The sequence below is a fragment of the Propithecus coquereli genome, unplaced genomic scaffold (genome assembly GCF_000956105.1).
Source record: "Propithecus coquereli isolate 6110/MARCELLA unplaced genomic scaffold, Pcoq_1.0 Scaffold869, whole genome shotgun sequence".
Taxonomy (NCBI): Eukaryota; Metazoa; Chordata; class Mammalia; order Primates; family Indriidae; genus Propithecus; species Propithecus coquereli.
Window position 1 is genome coordinate 470,115 of NW_012154940.1, and position 22,894 is coordinate 493,008.

General features: G+C 50.6%; 1 protein-coding gene across 1 annotated transcript in view; it reads right to left on the reverse strand.

The window, feature by feature from the left end:
* Nucleotides 1-22,894, reverse strand: part of RPTOR (regulatory associated protein of MTOR, complex 1) — a 264,169-nt gene that overhangs the window by 142,847 nt on the left and 98,428 nt on the right. Inside the window, exon 5 of the mRNA XM_012664182.1 lies at nucleotides 8,784-8,959. Coding sequence (XP_012519636.1) covers nucleotides 8,784-8,959 — 176 coding nt within the window. The remainder of the gene's footprint in view (nucleotides 1-8,783; nucleotides 8,960-22,894) is intronic.

Here is a 22,894-nt window from a genome sequence, read left to right on the forward strand (position 1 = left end):
TGGGTTTAAAGTATTCTTTTCTTATTATTTAAGAAAACACTTAGGCCATACGTTTTAGATTTTTCTAATTAAAATTTATAAATACCATTACAATTCCAAGGTCGCTTACTGTTGCATATGAAGCCTAGTCCAGTGCCTTTACCTGCTGCCTACACGCCCTCGGCCACCACCCCGTGACGAGAGCGTGCTCGTCTCACGGAGAGCACGGCGGCAGGGAAGGCTGTGGCGCACGTCTCCGGGGCCTCTGCAAGTGTTTCCGCGCTGCGCCGAGAAAGCAACAGCGCTGCCAATCACACAGGCATGCTGCTCCCCGCGAGATGGTCCTCGACCTCAAACATGTTAAATGTGAACATGTACGTGCTAGGATGAAACATGACAGGTGATGCACACCGGGTACAGATTTTCATGTTCCTTCTACTGGTTATCTATTTGCCTTGCCGTACTGGTGGCCGGGACTTCCGATCCTCACATAGTGCTCGAGAGTCTTTGCTGTATTCCCAACGAAGGTGTCTCAAGTTTCTCCACTAAGCATGACGGCTGCTAAGGAGCTCGGGCACAGCCTGTGCCCAGTTAAGTGGGTCCTCGTGACCTCTACTTGGGCATCTTGAATTAAATATACACGTGGACTCCCTCCATACCACCACCAAACTAAGAGAAAAAGAATACGACAAGGGCGGAGCGCGCCAGGGAGGAAATGGCAGTGAGGAGAGACGCGGTCGTCAGCGAGGCGGGACACAACTTCAGTTAAGAACGTCAGCTCTGGGGTCGGGGCCCCGGCCGAATCCTGGCTCTGCAGTTGCTGCCCACACAGCCCACATTCCCCGCCGTGACAGCAGGCTGGTCCCAGCCCACGCCTGACGGGCTGCGGTAAGCGCCGGGTGAGTTAATTTATGCGATGATTCAAACAATGCTCAATAAATGCAGGCTACTGTCATCAGCATACGTTTACAATTTCAACCAAGTGTAAGAAACAGGTGGAGGAGCGGTAAAGGACTCGCGGAGGTAAGAGAAGGGACCCCTTACCTGAGCTGGGCAAAGTCAAAAGGCGCAAGCCAGCTCACGATGCAGGATCCCGGAAAGGACAAAGGACCGAGGGACCAGGCTCCCTGGACAGACGAGCCAAGAACACGCGTGCGGGTTGAACACGTGCGTGGAGAGTATCCACGGCCCTGGACTCCTGCTCACTGGCGGGTTCCACAGAGACGCTCTGGACGTGGAGACACAGGAACTGCCACAGGCCGCCGCTACCTTCGGGTTTTCTTTCTGCGTATTTGTTCGTTTGCTCCTTGCTTTTCCCCCTGGCTCTCTACGGTGAACATTTAATTTTTATTTTTTAATCTTTGTTTTCTGACTAAGTGTATTAAATCCTAGCCTGCTTTAGCTACATCCCACAGACAGGACATGCTACGCTAAACGCTATCACTGTCATTCACCTTCAAGTGTTTTATCATTTTTTAAAGCATTTCCTCTTTAAAAATCCAAGGACTTTAAGGGTAAGATTTTTACTTTTCAGACATTTTTTTTAAAGCTATCCTTTCATTCTTGAGTTCCAACTTTACTGTGTGGTGGTCTGAGAATAGAATTTATACGATGTCGAATCTTTCGGATTATCGAAGCTTCCTTTAAATAATAAACGGCACACAGTATTTTTGTGGGTGGTCCACACATGCCCAAACACAGCGTGTATCCTGTTAGATATGTGGTCTCACGCGCCCCTGCGAGATCCAGCTAACAATCCCGCCATCGGGGTCTCACCTGTTTCGCTGACTGTCATCTCCTTGGCCCTCGGTACCTAACTACGTTCTGGACTCTCTTCCACCCACCGTTGGCTCAGTTCCCACCTTGCGTTCTCAGGCACACATCACTGGATGCGCGGAGTCACGTTCAGGACATCCTCTTGATTTCCTGCTCTTTTTAGCAAAAAAACGTTTTTGTCCCTTTCAATAATTTTTATCTCAGACTCTGCTATATCCATAATGCTGCTTTTTCATCCATCTCTTAAATTCTTTATTTCATCAATTGTATTTTTTATACTCAATATCTCCAACTGGTCTTTCCTCCTGCCTGTTCCTTCTTCATAGTGCCCATAGTTTCCTTTAACAGTGTGAATTATTTACTATTGCATTACATCTCTTTGCACGAGGGAGAGGTGGTGCCACCTCTTTCTTTCCTCCGTCCTACCTTCCGCTTCCCTCTCAGCGAGGGGGAGCAGAGCCGAGTGCATACCCAGTAAGCCCACCGAGCCTGCCCTCGCCTGCGCCCCGAGGTCCCCACCTGCTCCACTGCTTCCCCTCCCAGCGGGGACCCAGCCCCTCAAGGGTTCCACGACGTCTCTGACTTTGCTGCCGAGTGGACTCCCTCTAGGACCCATCAATCTCACTCTCTCCAGTGTCACCCCAAGGCCTGGGCTCAGGCGGGGAGTCAGCAGCCCGTGCCACACCGCTGCGTTCAATTCTCTTTCTTACCAGCACAAATCAGATTTTACATGCCATCTTTTCAAAACAGGAGCTCTATTACGATACAGTATGATACTCATCTTAACTGAATGTGTGTTGAGACTGGAACAGTGAGAGCACTTTGTCCAGTTCGGGGAGAAAAGTATTTACCTCGGGGTGGGCACGTGGCAAATTACATAACCCTGGGCCTGTGGGGGCTGGAGGTAATAAGGCCTGGTGGAGACCTCTGGGTAATAAAGCCATTTCTCCATAACCAAATTCCAGACTAGGATGACCCACGACTGAGGTCTAAGATACAGCGTGTGACGCCACTAGATCAGGAAGACGGTTTTACGCAGCGCGCATCTGAGCTGCCTCATCCTGCGGAGGGCCACCGAGCCTCCCCTTCAAACATAAGGGGCAAGGCCAAGTCGCTCGACTCGGCTGTTTAAGGAAGTTAAAACGATCACGAGAACGTCGAACGGGCAGGCGGAAGACCTGCCTCTACCCCTGGAGTTGTGCTGTGGGAACAGACCCCTGTTCCTAAGAGGAAGACTCCGCAGAGAACAAGCAAGTGGTTACTACCCCTATCGTCAAAAGCCACAAGAATTTGTTTCCAAAGGTAATTCTGACTCATTCTTGGCTTGATCCATCAAGGAAAAACGTGAGGCAAACGTCACGGCACACGTCTGACACGAGACAAGCACATAAGCCGCTTGACGGACGACGGCCGGCTCCACTTCCCGCCTGCACACAGGACGCCGGGCACCGGCCACCTTGCGCGGGGCGAACGCGAGAGCAAAACTTCCCGCGCAGACAAATATACGTTAACACTGCATCATTAACGTTTAAACTCCTTCACGTTCCTCAACTTAATTGGAAGAAAGGAAATAAGTTTCTTGACCTCTATTCCACCCGAAATAACGTCTGCCATTTTCACTAACAGACAACACGACCGCGCAGTGCACTGGGCATCAGTCTGTTTTATGGCAAGTCCCACAGCAGGTTCAGTGCCACCGAGTTATAATTTGCGGTATACAAATAAACCCGCCATAAATTTAAAATGATGTTATGCCATTCAATCAAAGAAGCGGAAAACAGCCAAAGGAAAAATACGTATTTTGTATTCTCACACTGCACTGATGTACACGATGAGTTCGGTAATCACTGCTATGGAGGGTGACATAATTGCTCATTTCAGAATCACTGGAATCTGTTTCTGAAAATAAGAAAGATTGAGGTGAGAATGAAAAAAAATGAGACAACAATGTCTTCCAACAACTCCTTCATCATCAAATAAGATTCATACATTCACCTGCTGCCAAACACACATATACATATTTCGTACAAATAAAGCGAGGCTGTGTTATGTTTACCAAGCGTATAACATTCTTTAACAACTGTGTCTTACATAATGAGTGCAGTTTCTTTAGAAACTATGCTCTTATTCACACTGGAAGGAGGAAAGGGAAGGGGAAAGAAGGGGAGGAAGGAAGGAAGGTGGGGGGAGGAAGGAAGGAGGCAGGGAGGGAGGGGAGGAGGGGAGGGAAGCTGGCTTCCAAAGCACTCCCTTCTCTAGGTTATTTACCGACCAGCAGGTAAACACAGCAGCCATTTGCAGCTAGATCCTGTTTCCAGAAACAATGTCCCACAGCCAAATCTGGCTCAATGCCTGCTTTTGCAAGTAAAGTTTTATTGGAACACAGCCATGCCGAGTGGTCTAGGGTCGATAAGTTTATTATAATGCTAAGGGTTAAGTATATGAAATCATAAACTCGGTCTAATTACATCAACGCAGAAATGCATATTCATAGAAAAAAAGACTGACAGGCAATACAACAAAAAGTTAACAGCAATTGTCCTAAGATGGTAAAATCTTGGATAATTTTTTTCCACTTTTAACTTTTTAGAAAATTTTCTACAAAGAATGTATATTCCATTTTTAACTGGAAATATTAAATTGACTTTTTAAAGTAGAAAGTAAAACCATAGACCTGAAAATATAAATAAGCACTGTCTGATGAACTATCTAAGCTTTTCCATTAAAAAAAAACTGGTGGTTTTTATTAAGAACTTGGCTGATCCAAAGAAGTACACATTTCACTTGGTAATTCTTTCTATGAGCGTATTCGCAGCGTGTTGCCATGTTCAGGCTAAGGACACCAGCAAAATGTTCTGTTCAATCTAATTTCAGCACCTCGATATGGCACAGAGCGGTTTACTGTGAAAGACCCACCCGCCCGAGACGCCACCCCGTGCGCTGGGGCAGCGGTTGCCTGACGACCATTGGCCGCGAGTGGCATATGGATTTCAGTCCATCTTCTGGTAACCGTTATCAGTTTGATTTGTTTTTCACTGTGCTTCCTACTAAATGTTTACTTTAAAAATTTTAATGTGTCCTAAAAGGATTTCAGGTGCTCCTGAGCTGACACATCAAGTCTTGGCAGAGAGCGCGCACGTCCCCCAGTCAGAGGGCGGGGACCCACTCTAGAACCCAGAGACGGCCGGCAGCAGCGTGAACGCACGCGGCCTCGCGAGCCTGCAAGGGGAGCCCAGTCCTTCCTGCTCGTGGTGGAAGAGCACAGAGCAGAGGGAAGCTCAGCAACGCGATGAGACACCTGGCTTTGGTGACAGGTGCGCTGGAGTGGGGCGGCAGGGAAGGTGTGGGCGGGTGTAGATGTCATCTCAGGCTCCATTTCTGCTTTGTGTTTTCTTTCCTGACTCCCTCCCTGCACCTCCACCCACCAGCCTGGAAACTCGCACAAATGCCCTACGAGGGTCCCGCCCAGTACGGCGTCCAGCCCAGGGCAGGCAGAGCCTGAGAGCGGAGCCGGCGCAGCGTCAGTTCCGGGGTCAGGTGCACAGCAGCAGTAACGGCAGGAAGCCTGACACGAGAGGCGAAAAATGCGTGCAACGTGGCCTGTTCCGTGGCAGACTCCGCTGAGCATCTGCGGAAGCTCCGGCCTGCAGGCCCAGGGCCATTTTCCACCTTTCTGCGTCAGTCTTTTACTCCTGGCAGCACTGATACGATACAGGCCCAATTACGACAATGTCTCCCTGTCATTACCTGGATCTATTCCTAAAACGCTATTCTTACTGAGTCACCTTCAGGGCTCTGCCCCCCCAGACTCCTAGGAAAAGAAGTCAAGGTCCTGGGCCCAGCGTTCCAAGGGACCCACAATCCGAGCTCAGCCCACCTCGGACCCTACCTGCACTCCCCTGGGCACCTTCCTCTCTAATTAGGCCGATCTCACTCTTCTCAGAAACCCGCAGTGTGCCGCCCTCCGCGGGGCTCTCCCTCCTCTCCAATCCCAGCCATCTGCGGTTTCAAGTTGCATCTCCTCCCAGCAGCTTCCTGCCAGTCTCTGGCCCTCAGGGATTTCTCTGTGCTCTGGAAATACAATAGCCCTTGACGCCATAAATTCATTTAGTCTTTGATCGCGTATTGCCTTGAAATGTTCGGACTTCCCGTCTTGCATAAAGCACCCATTTAAATAATGAGTTTTCAAGCTGCATCTTATCTCCTCCGCCCGATGATAATTTTTTTGAGGGCAATACGCTTCTTTGCATCTCCTGTGGGGCAAAGCACGGGTTACGAAGCACACAGCTGGTATTTGACCAACTGTGTTTTGCACAACAACGAAAGGAATGAACGAACTGAGCCACGTGGACAAAGCTCTTCCCAGGGCAGTCAGGTGGGCACGCGTGAGCCCTTCCCGACAGCCACCAGATGGGCAGTCCGGGAGCTAAAAAGAAGAGTTCGCTTATAAACCGAGGAACGCAGAGACCCACATCCAGAGAGAACTTCCTCAACAAAGACGCAGAAAGGGCTAGACGGCAACCCGGAAACAACGTGGCTTCCAGGAGGCGCCTCCGACAAGTGTCTCCACCCCTGTGGGACGTGCCGGGGTCGGAGTTCTCCGCCCTCTCCACCTTCTCCCCAGTTTGGGGAACGTGTCCTGGCGGCCCTGAGGTGTTTCCACCTCTGCCGTGTTCTGTTCCTCTCATCGCGGAAGCTCGTCTGCGCTGGATCGCTCGTCCTCCCTGTCGCTGCTTCTCTCGTCCCTGGGAGCTGCGCAGGCGGCCCTGAGCTCACTCTCGCTCGCGGGCCAGCACCTCTGCTGCTGCGAGCCCCAGCCACCGTGTCCCTAGCTTCAGACATCTCTCCTGCCTGTTTCTACTTGGTTCCCCTTTGTATCACTATTTCATATCTGCCCTGGTCCGTTTCGTGTTACTTTAAACAGAATACAACAGACTAGACCATCTAAAGCACAAAGAATTTTTTTTTTTTTTTTTGAGACAGAGTCTCACTGTGTTGCCCGGGCTAGAATGCCGTGGCATCGTCTTAGCTCACAGCAACCTCAAACTCCTGGGCTCAAGCAATCCTCCTGCCTCAGCCTCCCGAGTAGCTGGGACTACAGGCACATGCCACCATGCCTGGCTAGTTTTTTTCTACATATATTTTTAGCTGTCCAATTAATTTCTTTCCATTTTTTGGTAGAGACGGGGGTCTCGCTCTTGCTCAGGCTGGTTTCGAACTCCTGAGCTCAAACAATCTGCCCGCCTCGGCCTCCCAGAGTGCTAGGATTACAGGCGTGAGCCACCGCGCCCGGCCCAAATTACTTTTTACCTGAGAATATCTTTTGTGTTGGGAACATTTTGAAATATACAATAAATTACTGTTAACTACAATTTCCCTACTGTACTACTGAGTACTAGAACTTCTTCTATCTAACTGTATTTTTGTACCCATTAGCCAGTATCTCTTCACCAAAGACTTTTATAGCTTGCAGTTCTGGAGGCTGAGGGCCGAGGGGACAAGTCCCACCCGGGAGTCCTCCTGCTGTGCCTTCCACAGAGGGCGGAGCGCGAGCAGGGGGGCCGGGCTTGCTTTCTCGGATAACTGTCCTCTTCCCAGGGTCGCAGCACTGACCTATGCACGTGGGCTCGTCACTCGGTCACTTGCCAGGCCCACCTCCCAACACCGCTGCATCGGGGACTGAGTTTCCAGCATGTGGGTTTGGGCCACACATCAAGCCATAGCTTTGTTCCTACATCTTGTTACAGTATCTCCCTTCGCCCCTTTGACGACCTGCACCAGTTTGTCTTACGGTAATTCTGCTGCGTTTCCTGCACAGTGGCTGTGCTCCTCGGGTGTCTGGTCTTGCCATAGGGCTCTGCTCTGAGGCGTGCGGAGCGGGACGGCCCTAGCCAGCCCTGGTCTGTGTCAGCCAGGTACGGCGGGGATCAGCTGGCAGCAGAGACACTGCAGTCCCCCCCTCTGCTGCCCCTTTGGGCGCCTGCGCTTCCCCCGCTCTCTGTGACACTGCAAGGAGGCCTCTCCCCAGGGTCATCTGCAGCCCTGGGGTCTGGGAGGCTTGGGGTCAGGGAGAGTGAGTGGCAGGGCTGCGCGACAGTCAGCTCAGTGTCTCGAGTGGCAGGAGGCAAGGCAGGAAGGCCAGGTCTTCCTGCCAGCAACCCAGGGCAAACCCAGGCTGCCCCTGCCCCAGGCGACGTCACTCACAGGGTCCCCCCAGGGTGTGGGGTGAAAAGCCAGGAGACTCCGGCTGGACAGAAGCCCCAGGAACGTGCCCAGCAGGAGTGCGGTGTCTGCCGCCCGGCCGCACCGTTCGCACTGCGCCTCAGTGGAGAGGTTTTGTCTACTCGCTGGTAACAGCTACGGCATGGAAGCTTTTCAGCAAGACACAGAATGGGAAAGCAGACAGTAACGAGCGGCAAGATCGTCTGGGGGAGAAAACTGGATTTGGAGGCAGGAAACACACACACCCGCTGTGAGCTCTGCCAGTGGCACCGGGTCTGAGACGCAGGTTCTGCCTTCTTGGAATATCACACCCGTCTCCCCAGTTATACTCCCAAGTGCCCCCAACTTCTAAATCGAATGTAGGTAGAAAAAATCATGTTTGTGTGTGTGTGTGTTTTTACTGCTAATAATAAATTGAAAGATTATTCTTCAACTCAAGCAAGGAATTAAATTACTTTTTTTTTCATAATAGCCCTTTTTTCCCCCAGAAGAAAGTCTGATTTCCAGTACGCCCTGCCCTGGTGCTATCTAATGACACGCCCACAGTTAACAAAGACAACAAGAGGGCACTCTTGGCAATCACAAAGCAGACAACTGCCCAGGACCAATGCAGGAGGAAAAACGGGTGTTTAACGCTCAGATAAAACCCAAGCGTCCACCCAGAGTCCTGCACAAGAATGAACACAGGGCACACTCCCGTCTGTCACTGGGCTCATTAACCAGGTGGGCGCCTTGGACCCATGTGAGTCGGGACCCCGGGGGAGGGCCCCTGGGTGGGCACCGCAGGGACAGCAGGGGCCACTCACCAGCGCAGGGCGATCTTGATGGGGGTGGTGAGGCAGGATGTGAACAGGTCGGCCGGGAGGTCGGGGATCATGGGCAGGAGCTCGTGGGCCTCGCAGGCCGCCAGCTGGATGCAGTTCTTCATGGACGGTGGCAAAGGCATCTGGGCCAGTGGGTGGTTTGGGTTAATTGCAGCTACCTGAAGGCAGAACATGAAGGAACAGAGGGACTTAGCTGTTTTACACCACTGGAGGATGACATGGAAACGTACCAAAGAATAAATCGACTAGGCTTAAAGCACTGGGTTTCCACCCTCTGGAGAGAGGCGTCGATGCTGAATTCTCTCCTGCAGTGACCGCGAGACCTGAACCCGTGTGCGTGACATTCCCAAGGTCCTCACAGCACCGCGAGGTTTGTCTCCGCCAGATCCACTCCCCTCCTTCCTCGACTCCACATGTATATTCTAAATACTCAAGCTTTAGTCCATCACAACCGTATTTTGGTGCGTTTAATGGCACGCGATGTTCAGGTTACACGAAGTGCACGTCACCACCAGCAGAGAAGCAGACCAGAGCGTGGGTGCCGTGTGCTCGCTGGGCTGTCGCCGAAGAGACTCACAAGCAGACCCAGAGAGCACTCGCCCCAGAGGAGCGGAGTAAGGTGGTTTTATCTACGCCCATCTTCATCCCGCTTTTCTAAGTGTTCTGTAAACAAACGTGTGTTGATTTTGTAATCAGGGAGGAAGGTGTTTCTTTAACTCACAACTTAATCTCTCTTTACAGCAAGAGTAGTAACACCTGCTTGATACTAATTTCAGTGATTTGGTAAGGTGCCAGGTGCGACGTTGACATCACACTGTAGCTCTAAGAAGAAAGGCACCGAGCTAATTATTGTACGTTACAAAAAAAACATAAAATTTCATTTTTGACTGCATAAAATCTAATTGAAAGTGTAAATTGTCTTCTAAAATGTTTTGAGTTAAAAAATTAAACTATATTCAAAGGTTTAAAAAAATCACAGGATGTGGCTTTACTGTACTGCTGTAGATAATTGAGTGTGTCCCTGTTTTTCTACCAAAAAACAGCAGCGTTCAACAGCACACAAGGTCCTCATACCACCAGACATAAAATCATCCTAGCATCGTGGACTTGGATTCCTTCCCCCGCTACACACGTTGCCTGTATGTGACAATTTCGGCAATCCACGAGAGCTTCTGCTGTCATTTTCAGAAATAACGAGGTTTGTAGGAGTTCGTGGCATTGCGGCCAGTGAAATGCAATAGGCGCGATGCGTGAGGGATTATGGACACGCGCTCCTCTGCCTCCTCCTGAAAGTAACTGTGAAGAACACGGTGTCAGGACTCGTTTCACCAAACACAGGACTGTCCGCGGGGCCGCGCCGCCCTGCACAGCGACGCCCCCTCGCACAGGGCGATGAGTCATCAGGCCTCGGCAGGGCGCACCTGCCAGGGAGGGGCGGGCCCAGGTGCCCAGGAGCTCAGGCTCCCAGTCCCTCTAGTCCCTCCATCGGTGCTGTGACGGCTGAGCAGATGTGGGGAGGACGGACGGTGGCAGCAAACAAAGGGACAGTGAACAGGAAGACATGGAGAGTCACCACAGGCTCCTGGAGAGAGAACTTGCATTTTCCTTGCTTTAGTTGCCCTGCATTGTGATGTCTGAGCATAACATTTAGGTAACTAAAATAATGAAAAATAAAACCCCAAAATATCACACAGGTCCACACAGCTTCCAGAACCCCTTCACTCATCCACACGCAAATCTCCGTCACTCGGCCATGATGGAAAGCCACCTACCGCCGAGCCCGTTCCATCCCACCCATCGTGGTGCGGGATTTGGAGCGACAGCCCCGTCGCAAACCTGGCGGACTGAGGTTTCACGACCACAAGTGCCTCCTCCTAACGCAGTTGCATTTATCACGCGGTTCGGCAACGAGGGCCCAGAGAATCGCAGCACAGAGCCTTGAAACTATTTGTCACTTAAGCAATTCCTTGGGTTTTTTAAAAATAAATAACACGGAGGCGAGATTTCTTTTTACTAGAGCAGACCTCCATGAAGAACAGGTGCTAAATAGGTTAAGTGACAATGAACACTGAGTGAGGAAGGCAGGAGTTTTCACCAGCAGCAGCTGCGGACGTGTGCCGGGACATGCCAAGGACGTTCGTCCGTCTCCGTTCCTGCGTCTCACCAGCGATCCCTCCTGGCGGCACGGCGCCTGGTGCTCCTCCAAGCTCTTCACACACGCTCTCTCGTGTGCTTTCCACGACATCCCTGCAAGTTGTTCCTCCACGCCACAGACCATTCGCGACGAGGAAGCAGAGGCCCCAAGAAATGCCGTGGGCTGTCTGGCTACGAGTCAGCACGTGGGGTCCAGGCCGCCCCCGGGTTAGGGCCACGTTTTGCTCCATCGCCCCCTCTGGACCCCCCTGGATGGATTACACCAAGCACCTGTGACACGGACGTGAGTGCCTGCCGGGCATTTTCCAAAAAGCACTCTCGGCACCTCTGCATGCACACGAAGCGGCGCTCACCCGACATCTAGCACGGTGATGATGGGACGTGATGTGCTGTCCTTTTACTGCTGATAAACCCTGCTCATAACATCTCGAATTTCTCAAATGGAAGGTACTAAAGACTGCGAGTTTTATTATTTAATAATAATCCATTCTACCACAGGAACATTAAACCCAGAATATAAATCAAATTCTCATATACCTAATAATAAATACAACTTAAACATCTTAATAAAAACTGCAATTTCTAGAGGAATGAGTTTTTTTTTTTTTTACCATGGTAAGTTATAATAACTTAAAATTTATGATGTTAGCCATTTTAAATGTGCAGTTCGGTGGCGTTATGTCCCTTCGCACTGTTGTGCAACCGTCGCCAAGCATCGCCAAGCATCGCCAAGCATCGCCAAGCATCGCCAAGCAGCACCAAGCATCGCCAAGCATCGCCAAGCATCGCCAAGCAGCACCAAGCGGCAGGTTTTTTAGGGAGAGAGAACAGGGATGCCAAAAGCATGTCTAAAATCATTTCCTGGGCTCCAGCTCTACAAGCCAAAGCAGTGACGGCAAGCAGCCTGCCCTGCACAGGAAACTGGTCTCAGGTCGGCTGCGACACCCCACTCGGCCTGACCACGGTCTGGGCACCACGTGGGCCCCAGTCTTCAGACCTGAGTCACCCAGGAGCTCCGCGGGGCTGACAGGCAGGCGGACGGGTCAGAGCCGGCCCTCGTGGGCCTGGTGCTGACGGGCAGGAGAAGGCTGCGAGGAAGTGCTCGCCCACTCGTGGAAGCAAACCCTCCCTGGCCCCAGGAAAAGGGCCGGGAGGGAGGAGAGGAGACTACATCCGAGGCAAAGCTCATCGGAATGGAGTGTGCCGTCCTGAGCCGTGAAATGGAGCATTTGGAACGCCTGCCTGGGACTGCTGGAGGCTTGCTCTGTTTTAATAATCACCACCACTGGGCAGAGAGGCACAAGAATGGTTGGCCGAGGATTAAAAGGGAAATAACTTTAAGTGGGAAGAAATAGCCATTTGTGCAAAAACTAGATTCGATATTCCTATTTCCATCTTCAAAGGAATATTGGTGAGGTTTACTGCTTTTAACTTTCCTTTTTATAATTGGCTCCTACGTGGAATTTACTTTCTAAACAGAGCTGAGACTTGAAGCACAGGTCTTGCCACGACCTCCGAATGCGGCGGTGCTTCTGTCTTTGCCAACCGTTTGTACCAAGCTTCTGAAACCCAACGCTTTTCCTGCCAAGGTCTCCTCTCTCCCAAGTCAGCTCTAGAACCCAGGACTGCACGGGGAGGTGGGGGTGTCCATGGTGCAAGCAGCCATGCCAGAACCCGCGAATCGGAAGAGGCCTTCCTTCCTCAGGTTCCACCAAGTCTGTGTCCTATCTCCCGTGGTCCAGACGCTGCTGGGTTCAGTCTGCCAGGCCCGCCTCAGCCTGCACCTGAGGCCCACTCGCATTTGGTCCGATGCCTAGCAGGACACCTGATTCAGCGGTGCTCTGCGACGCGGAATGAGGAGATCAGAGCTGAGGAACTTCACCTCCCCCAGCATGGCCACTAGATGGATACCCCAGCTACCAAAGAAGCCCCCTCGGCATGCTGGTGTGCAGACGCAGGACGGCACGAACCGCAGGTGACCCAGCACGGGGCTGGATGCACGTACTGGTGCCCCAGACTCACGGGGCGCCCGTCTGCCACTGGCTCGGAGGGAGTATTCTGTCAAGCTTCACTTTTTCTTTCCCACCGCGCTGCTGGGCTCATGGAAGAACGCACGTGGGAGCTCTTTGCTTTAGGAGTGAACAGAACCAGCAACATGTTTGTAAAAACATCTTGACATTCAAGGCAAAGGAATCGACCAATGACCATTATTTTTCAGGCTTGCTAATCCAAGAATACAAAAAAGTCTATTTAAACAGATTAGTTATTTCCTGTACATTGTTTTAGTTTTGTGTTTATCTAAAATATTGACCCTTTAATTAAAATCAGTCTTCATAAAGGCATAGTGTGCCTCCTGACGGGCAAGCCCGCGCCGCGCTCACCCAGGAGTTCCCCTGCAGAATCTGGACCCAAACCCAAGAAAAATGTTCATCTTTAAAAGCTTACCAGAGCCTTCTGGAGGACTTGGGAAGGGTCCAGAGAAGTCTTCAGATGTGATGCAAAGCAAGCCGATCCAAAAAAGACATCTGCTGCAGCTTCCACGCGCGGCGTGCACGGGGAAGCCGGCCAGGCGGTGAGCCAAGGCCGCGAGCCCCCGCTCTGCAGAAAGCACCGGGCCCACTGTGCTGTCAGCAGTACCTGCACGTCCCGCTTCCTACCGAAACGGCACATCAGCTGCTTCTCTTCCCCTCTCAAACACATGCGACAGGCACCTCTATACAGAGATCCGGCACTAAGAGCTTCAGAGGAGTCTTTAACAAGTAAATTCCTAAAAATAACATCTCCTTGGCAATACTCTCAGTTCTGCCTCAAAGTAACTTTTATTCTCAATTCAACAACATCTAATTGCAATGGACGTCTTTTGCAAAGTTCAAAGAAAGACCGAGTTCCCTAAAGGAATCAGTATATTTACTACTTACCCAACTCCACTAATATTCACAGATGCAAACCCAGCACCTATCGTGTGACAGCAAAAACCGCAGATACAAAGCAGAAATAGTATTTTACTATATAATCTATACAATTATATTTACCAAACACTAAATGCTAATTTAGAAACCAAGTGTTACCTATTGCCGGAAACTATGAAGCCTAGGCCAGGAGCAGAAGGGGCCCTTTTGGCGGAAGAGACTTCCACGGACACCGGGAAGCTGAGTGTGGCCCTTCAAGGCCAGCTAAAGCCCTTTCGCAGCGGTGCTTTGTCACAATTATCCTGCGTGTAACCAAATGAACCATCTATTATTTTAAAGCCATTTAGCTGTTAGCAACTCAACAGCTTCTAAACGCTCTGGGATCGTTTTACAAGTCTGCAAAGATGGTTAATTAGAAATTATAACCAAATTCCACTCTCCGATTACTCGTAGATAATCAACTAAAGAAAAGGAGATACTTAAAATTCTGCAACTCTATACATCAAGAAGAGATTTTTGTGGGGGACGCATTTAAAATCCCACTCCAGTGTTAGCTTGCGAGAAGCTGGAGGGCAGAGAAGGATCTTGCTAACGGTGTCTTCCCACCCAGCACCCCAGGGCTTGTGCGCCCCGCCCTTGCTGCTGAGAGCAGTGTTTTATATTGTATTTCCATACTCTGATGTCTGCAGTCAGATACTGTCTTCTCCAAAAAGCCCTAAAAGTGACTGAGTTTATATCCATAACAGTCAGAAGTCACTAGAAAATGGACAGGTTCTTTATAACAGTGGCATCTGGGTTTGAAGCATCGCTTTGTCTTATGATTTGTTCTACGACCCCCATGTCCAGAGCCCTCAGAGAACTTTTTACAAGCACTGCCGGGCAGTTCCAGGCCATCAGTGCTGAGCACTTTGGGGAAACTCTTGCCACCCTCTGGTCCAGCTGTTCAATTATTCTGGTCTCTCCTTGAGCTTCTCCTTCTCACCTTCCTTTACGTGCACAGCTTCTACGTCTGTTCTAAGGTTCAGGGCAGACGCCACCTTCTGCCACAGCTGGCCTTGGTCTCACAGCTTCTCTCTGTGCACAAAGGATGCCTGAAGAACTCCCCGTGGCCTCGGTCCCCTTCCCCTGCTACTGGAACAACCATGTGGGGGCCTCCACCCCGACTGGGCAGAGGCCTCACTACTTGCCTTGGGGTCGCCAGCACCACACTGAACCCCCTGTGCTCCCCGCTGCCAGCGTATGAGTCAGAGTCCCGGTGCTGCATCTGTGAGCTACAAGTCTTGGCAAGCTGCGCGGAAACTTTTTGTCCATAATCACCTGCTGTGTTTCTGCTCGGTTAACTGTAATGAGCTGAGTCATAGGAGAGAGAGCCTTGGCCGACTTCGGGAGAGTGACAGGAATGTAAGAAGGATTCCAATTATGTAACAAGTGGGAGGGAGGCTGGAGAGACCAGAACACTGAGCAGAAAGTGGGTTCTTCCCCGTTCTCAAAGGGCGATCTAGCAAGGCCGGCTGCAAACGCAGGCACTCTCACTCCACCCTGCGACACGCACCAATCAGAAAGGAACGCATGTGCTGCAGCACGGCACCCGAACCCAGTGTGTGTGTACATGTATATGTGGATGTGTGTGTGCACATGTATGTTTGCGTGCATGTGCATATGTGCATGTGTATATGTGCACACACATGCATGTATGTATATATGTATACATGTGTCTCTGTGTAGCTGTTCCTCCCAAACGCATCTGGGCTACATGTCTCCATCCCTTCTCAACCGTGGCCTCTGCACAGATGTGCTGCTGCCCCCATGCTGAACCTGCCTTTGTCAGGGCCGACGGAGGCCCTCGGTCCTGTCGGCAGCACGTGTGCTGCTGACTGCCCTGTGTCTAGAGCGCGTTCACGCCCACCTGGCTTGCGGCCACTGAGCCCCTGTCAGGTTGTCGCTGCTTCTCCTTGTCCTAGACTGTCACGCGCCACAGAGCGCAGGCCTCGCCTGGCCTCTCCCCTCCTGCGTCACGCGCCCTGTGGGAGTTGGTCACCAGCCCTCGGCTTCAGCCACGTCTATTCGGGGATGAACCCAACCACCTTCTGGCGTGTCTGCGTGGCAGTTGAGGCAGGTGTGCGTGCCGTGCGTGCTGCTGTACGCCCGGCCACCACACGCGGTTCACGGCAGATGCCGGAGACGCCTTTCTGAAGGGACCTCGCGCTGCGCAAGGCCAAGCAGAGCCCTTGCAGCCCCCACCCCAGGCCTTCATCCAGCCTCACGGTGGGTCTGGCTGGGGAGAAGGTCACTCCGTTCCACCCGAGCCAAACACGTTGCCTTCAACTTCTTTCTCATTCTTCAGTCCACGTGACCCCTGAGATCGGATCCAATTGCTCGTCCTTCACAAAGCGCCAGCTGCAAACACTTGCATCTGCACCAGCCCACCGCCCGGCCCCAGCACCCCCAGCCCGCACGGCCCCCAGGAGGAGAGCGTCCCCACCGCCGCGGTGAGGGCTTGGCACTCCACTGCGTGCCCACCGTGGCCAGGCACGTTCCAGGCCACACAGCCCCTCAGGGTTCCCCTCCACACTCAGAGACTCAGAAAGGATCCCAAGTCCTGCCCAGGGCCTGACAAGCCCCAGGGGATGCGCCTTCGGGCTGCCTTGCGCAGCTCAGCCTCATGCTCCCCAGTCGGCCCTCAGTCCCGGGAACCCGCGGTGGCTGCGGCTGCCCTGCCCGGGTGTGTTCCCCTCCGCGCGGCCGCGCAGGGCTCCCCTCGCAGCCACCGCCCTGCATCCCCGTCATGGTTCAGTCCCATCCTGCTTGACCGTTCGCCACACATGTCCCTCATTGGATCATCACATGGTTTGTTCTGCTTCTCAAACTCGAAAAGCAGCTTGATAGCAGCAACATCCACCGCATATTTAATAATAAAAACCAACAGCCAACAGAATAGAGTAGAGCAGTACACACGCGCCCGTACGCTCTCCGATCCCGTTGTTACGAACACACTGTCCGTATTTCCAGTCACTGCGGCTCTCCCTCCCCACACAGAAGCGACGGGTACTAATAAGTGTTCTGACTTTGCTTAACCGCCGGATCTAAGGCGAGGGCTTGTCTGCTGCGAGTGCTGCTGTGTCGCCCTGTCGTCATTCCCGATTCACAGCAAATGCCGAACGGACGTTCCCAAGGTGGACGGGTGGGTGACGGATGCGCAAGCGAAAGAGACAGAACGCTGAGACGGTGCAGTTACACGGCACGGCGAGGAAGCCGGTCTGGCGATCCCGGAACTCTGAGGAGGGCAAACACCAGTGGTTTGGCTGAACCTGGGGCCGCGCACCCTGCAGTGGGCCGAGGTGGGTCTTGCTGGGAGAGGGCCCGTGGAGAGCGGGCTGGCCCGGTGTCAGGCACGCAGCGGCCGGGCCGGCACTGCCAGAAAAGGCAAGTGCCAGGATGGGTCTGTGCGAGAGCTCAGGGCGCCTACCGCACCCGAACTGGTGTGTTTCACGACAGCGCGGTTTCTTTTTGTCATTTTCGGAAGATGCTTCTTGCTTCATTAACTCTTTTTCAACCTGTATAATTTAGCGGATTTTAGCATGGTTACAGGTTATGCAACCATCACCATCACCTAATTCAGAGCATTTTTCTCAACCCAAAGAGAGCCTGTGCCCGGGAGCAGCTACTCCTTTCTCTGCCCCACGCCAGCAGCTACACTCCACTTCCCGTTCCTACAGACTGGCCGCTCCGCACGGTTCCTGCGCGTGACTCATACGTGACCTTTAGCGACGGGCTTCTTTCACTCTGCGCAATGGCTTCGAGGTTCGTTCACGTCGCAGCCTGTGTCCTACTTCACTTCTCGGTACAGTCCGCCGCGCGGACAGAGCACATTTTGCTCATCCACTGACAGACATTTGGGCCGTTTCCACTTTTTGACTATTATGCATTATGCTGCCGTGAACATGTGCGTACAAGTTTCTGCACAGACATATGCTTCCGTTTCTCTGAAGTGTGTATTCAGCGGAATGCTGGAGTGGAACTGCCGGATCATATGGTAACTCGGAGTTGACATTTTGAGGAAGTGCCAGACTGGTCTCCAGAGCAGCTGCAGCTCTTCACGTTCCCGCCACCCCACACGAGGCTGCGATTTCACACCCCCGCCACGCTCAGGACTGAGGTGTCCACCTTTCGATTCCAGCCACCCCAGCAGCGTGAAGTGGCAGCTCGCTGCAGTGTCCACGTGTATTTCCCCGATAATTAACGATGTCGTCTTCTTGTCTTCTTGCACCGGCTAGACCTTCCACCACTTAAGGTGAGTAGCCGTATTAGGACATCCTCACCTTGATCCAACCTCGCGAGGAACATCCAACCTTTCAGCGTAAGTGTGACGGCAGCGTAGGTTTCTCAGAGATGCTCTTTATGGCGTTGAAGAAGTGACACCCACTCCTACTTTGCGAAGAAGTTTGCTTTCAATCATGGATGGGCGTTGGACTTTGTTGGACGCTTTCTCTGGGTCCACTGACGGGGTCACATGATCTTTCTCCCTTAGGCTGTGGGCATGGTGGATTTCATTGACGGAATTCTGAACACTGAGCCAGACTCACATACCCGTTGTAAGTTCCACTCAGGCATGGAGTACAATTCCTTTTATAAATTGCTAGGACTGACTTGCTATTATTTTGTTGAGGATTTTCACATCTAAGTTTGTGACAGACAGTGGTCTACAGTTTTCTTTACTTCCTCGTGACCCGCGTGGCTGGTTTTTGGCATCAGGGTAATGAGGACCTCATAAAATGAACTGAGAAGTGTTCTCAATCATTCTGTCTTCTGGAAGAGATTGTGTAAAAAGAGTGTTAATTCTTTTTAAATGTTTGGTAGAACTCTCCAGTGAAACCACCTGGGCCTAGGGATTTCTTGTTCAGGAATTTTAGAATTCCAAATTCAGTTTCTTTCACGGTTACAGGACTATTGAGATTATTTCATCTTGGTTGGATTTCGGCAGTTTGTGGTGTCAGAGGAATCGGTCCGTTTCTTTTAAGCCACTGCATTCCTGGGTGCGAAGTTGCTCCTGTTATCCCCTGGTATACCCTCACTGTTCCTTTAATGGCTACAGGATCTGCAGAGACTTTCCATTTCATTCCGGATTCTTCTCTCTATATATTTGTTAGTCTTGGAAGGAATTTATCCATTTTATGGTGGTTTTTTTCAACTGACAATCAATTTTTGTCTCATTGATATTTCCCTATTGTTTTATTGTTTTCAATTTCAATGGTTTCTGCTTTTATCTTTATTTCCTCCTTCTGGTTCCTTCGAGTTTATTTTGCTCATCATTTCTAGTTCCTTGAGGTAGAAATTTATATTACTAATTTGATATCTTTCCTCTTTTCTAACATAAGCATTTTAGTACTATAAATTTCCCTTCCAACACTGCTTTAGCTGCATTCTGTAAATGCTGACGTGTTATATATTCGCTTTCATTCCATTCTATGTACTTTTAAATTCCCCTTGAGGCTTCCGACCCATGTGTTATTTAGAAATGTGCCATTTAATTTTTTCCAGAGATTTTTCTGCTGTCTCTATTGACTTCTAGATGACTCTGTCGTGGTTAAAGAACATACTCTGTGTGGTTTCAGTTAGTTAACACTTGTCGAGGTTTATGACCCAGCACAGGCGCCAACTCGATGAGCGCTCCGTGGACACTGAGAAGGACGTGTGTTCTGCCGTCGTCGGGTGCAGTGTCTGTAAATATCATGCAGATCTTCACAGTTTGCATTTCAACACAGATGATTGCTTCATTTTCAAAAAAAGTTTAATTTCTTCTTTTCTGATCTGTGTGCGTGTTTCTTTTCTTTGCCTTTTGCGCAGGCTGGGACCCACTGTGCGATGCTGAGAGGAGTCAGGATGAGGAATGTCTTTTTATTGCTTCTTGCCGTGGTGTCGAGGAAGAGCGCTTAGTGGCCAGACGTCCCTCCCCGCAGACGGCGCTGGTTTCCCGCCTGCCCCTCCGCTCTCATGAGGCTCCGTCTTCAGCCATTTTTCTTGTTGCCAGCGGAAGCTCCACACCCGGAGCCACCAGGGCCCGTGGTGACAGCTCACCTGGTCGTTACCACAAATCCCTCCAGCTTCGGTGTGGGGGAAGGGAGAGCCTCGGCCTCAGGCGGGGGGCATGGGAGCAGGGCCAGGTGGACGGCCCCTGTTCTGCACCGTGCTGCTGGCCAGAACATTATGCAATTTCTGATAATATTTTAAAACAGATGAAATTAGAAAAAAAGATTAAATTCTAAGAAAACTTCAGAAACACTCGCAGTTTTATGAAAATTACTTGTATTATTCATGGATTAGAGCTACTAATTTTTTGTTTCTTTTTGCATTTCATATAAATCAATTAAAGATCAAATATATTCAATGCATCACAGACACATCTAAAGAAGATAACTAAAGGTATTTTATTCAAAGATATATTTATCAAGCCAAATCTAGAAATATTTCCTAAGCCTCAATTTAATATGAGGCATTCTTGACAGGTTTACATAACAGATTTAAATTACAGCTGACAACAAGAGAAGAGATACCATAAGACAAAGCATAACTAAGTGTCAAATTCATTGTGTAAGAAATCCCTACATTAAGTCGGCTGAGGAAGGGTTCAGGTTGAGGGAAGTGTTTTTGGAGGAAGCAGAATCTTAGTTATACTCTGAAAGCTGAGAGTGCTAATGATGCTTTGTCTGTGAATTTCATACCATCAGTGGTGAGGGTTCTTAAATTTTTTATGCAGAGAAATTACTTTTCTTTTTCCTGAAGCTTTCAAATTACAGACCGAGAGTGGAAAAGGTGCCAAGAGAAAAGAACTTCATCTTCCCCGACGCACGGCGGGAGGGGCCGGCGCCCAGTGCCCAGAAGGAGCAGGGCGCTGGAGACCGTGTTCCACTCGAGCACACGGACTGACGGGGGGTCGCATGCAAAGCGCCCTGTGAGCTACCAGTGCAGCCCCAACAGGGCAGGAGTGTGCAGAGGCTGGCGCTCACGGGGAACCCTGGGCCGGCCCAGGGTCTCGCCCTGCCCCACACAGCGCCCACAGCTGCCCTGCGCCCCCTCTTCTCTCCCAGCTCCGCTGGCGGGAGGCCCTGGTCCCCCGCAGGCTGGCTGTCCTTCCCGCTGCCCCCCAGGACCCTTCCGCCGCGGGCTGGCAAGTCAGCTCACCAGACCACCCCGCGCCCCGGCCCAGCCCCACGAAATTCCGCATTTTCCACAGGCTTTACTCTCCCCAGCTAGATGTTGGGGGTGGCAGTTCTGAGGATTCCAGTTAAAGGGGTTTCTACTATATATGTTTTTAGATTACACCCCCTCTCTCCTATAATATAAATAGTTGTAATGGCAGCATTTCTTCTAAATCACAAATGTAATTCTTTTCTGGTGTGGTGTGTGGGGGGAGTGAGGAAGAGAGAGAGAGAGAGTTTCAACTACAACTATACATTTCTTAACACCAGGGAGCACATGTTCTATTTGTTTTGAAACAGAACAAGTACATATCCCTATTATAAATTCTTACAGCTTACTGTAAATAAAGTGCAAGGCTTACAAAGGTGACTTTGGCCAGCCTTTGTTAAAGAGAAACGGAACTGTCGGTGTGTGTGCAGAGAAGGTAAGAGGGAAGCTGGCTCCCCTGCCAAGCCTGGGGCGGCTGGGCTGGAAGACAGCGTTACCCGAAGACCTGTTCTCGGGAGAGCCAGCTTCTCATCTGCGCGCTTAAACCCAGGTGCACTCTAACTGTCCTCCACCACCACCCTCCCCAGAAAGCACTCAGAGGTTTTTTCCTCTAAAGATGTATCAGGGCAGCCACTGAAGTCCCTGACATCCCAGAAAAGTGCAGGCTGCATGGGGACGTCTGTGAGTCCGGCCCAGCAGCCCTCGCCCGCCTGCCTTCTGCAGGGCAAGGCCCTAGGTGGCCAGTTCCCAGCCGCGGACGTGCAGCAGCTGGGGGTTAATTTCTCTTCATTCTTAAATCTGAGAAACAATAAAACCATCATAAGCTCCCAGTATGAAAGAGAATAAACCAATGAAAAAAACGTTTACTGAGGAAATAGGGATACCGTAGAAAAGAGAACATCTTTTTAAAAGCCACAAATTAGTATCACTTGGAGATTAATAAAGTTATTACATAACAGACATCAACTCATTTCCCTACTACCTACAAATGATAAACAATGAAATTACAGGAGAAAGAATGGCACACACGAACATGGTAACGTGAAAGATGAAGTCCCCATAGAATGAACACCATGGATCCCTGTTCTGAAGTCAGGAACATCACGACGACGCCAAGTCCACGGGGAATATTTGCAATTCACACACATATTAAAAATTCCAATTTGGTACAAGTGACCAAGAAATACACCTTTTGACAGGTAACCAGAGAATTAACCTGTGGTATTGAGAAATCACAGACAGTTCTTGTAACACTACAAATATTAACCTTTTCTATTTTTTTTAAGAGACAAGGTCTTGCTATGTTGCCCAGGCTGGATGCAGTGGCCTGATCTTAGTTCACTGTAGCCTCGAACTCCTGGCATCAAGCAATTCTCCCGCCTCAGTCTCCCAGGTAGTTGGGACTACGGATGTGAGCCACTGTGCTCCGACAAACAGTAACCTTTTATCACAGAGAATTGACTTTTGTTGCAGAATTCCAGAACAATGCAATGGTGTTGTCTACAATAGTAGCAAACAAACTAAGATTTCAAAATATGAATTCTTTAGCTCTGTGGCATATACATTTAACATTTTTTGAGGAACCTGAAGATTCTGGACATTAATCATTTTTGTCAGAATTACCTAGCTCAAATATTTGACATAAAACTCGGTTACAGTGATCAGTGCACGAGGACAATGTATCATAGGTGAGTTCAAACACGGGGTTTCAGAATGGAGACTAGGGTGGGTAAGTCTCTGCACACGCAGGGGTGCTGCAGAAACAAGCTTGATCCTCGCTAGAAAATGAGTGGCCATTTGGCAAGCTTCTCTGCTGCAGGAACGGCGTGCTAGAGGCCGCAGGAC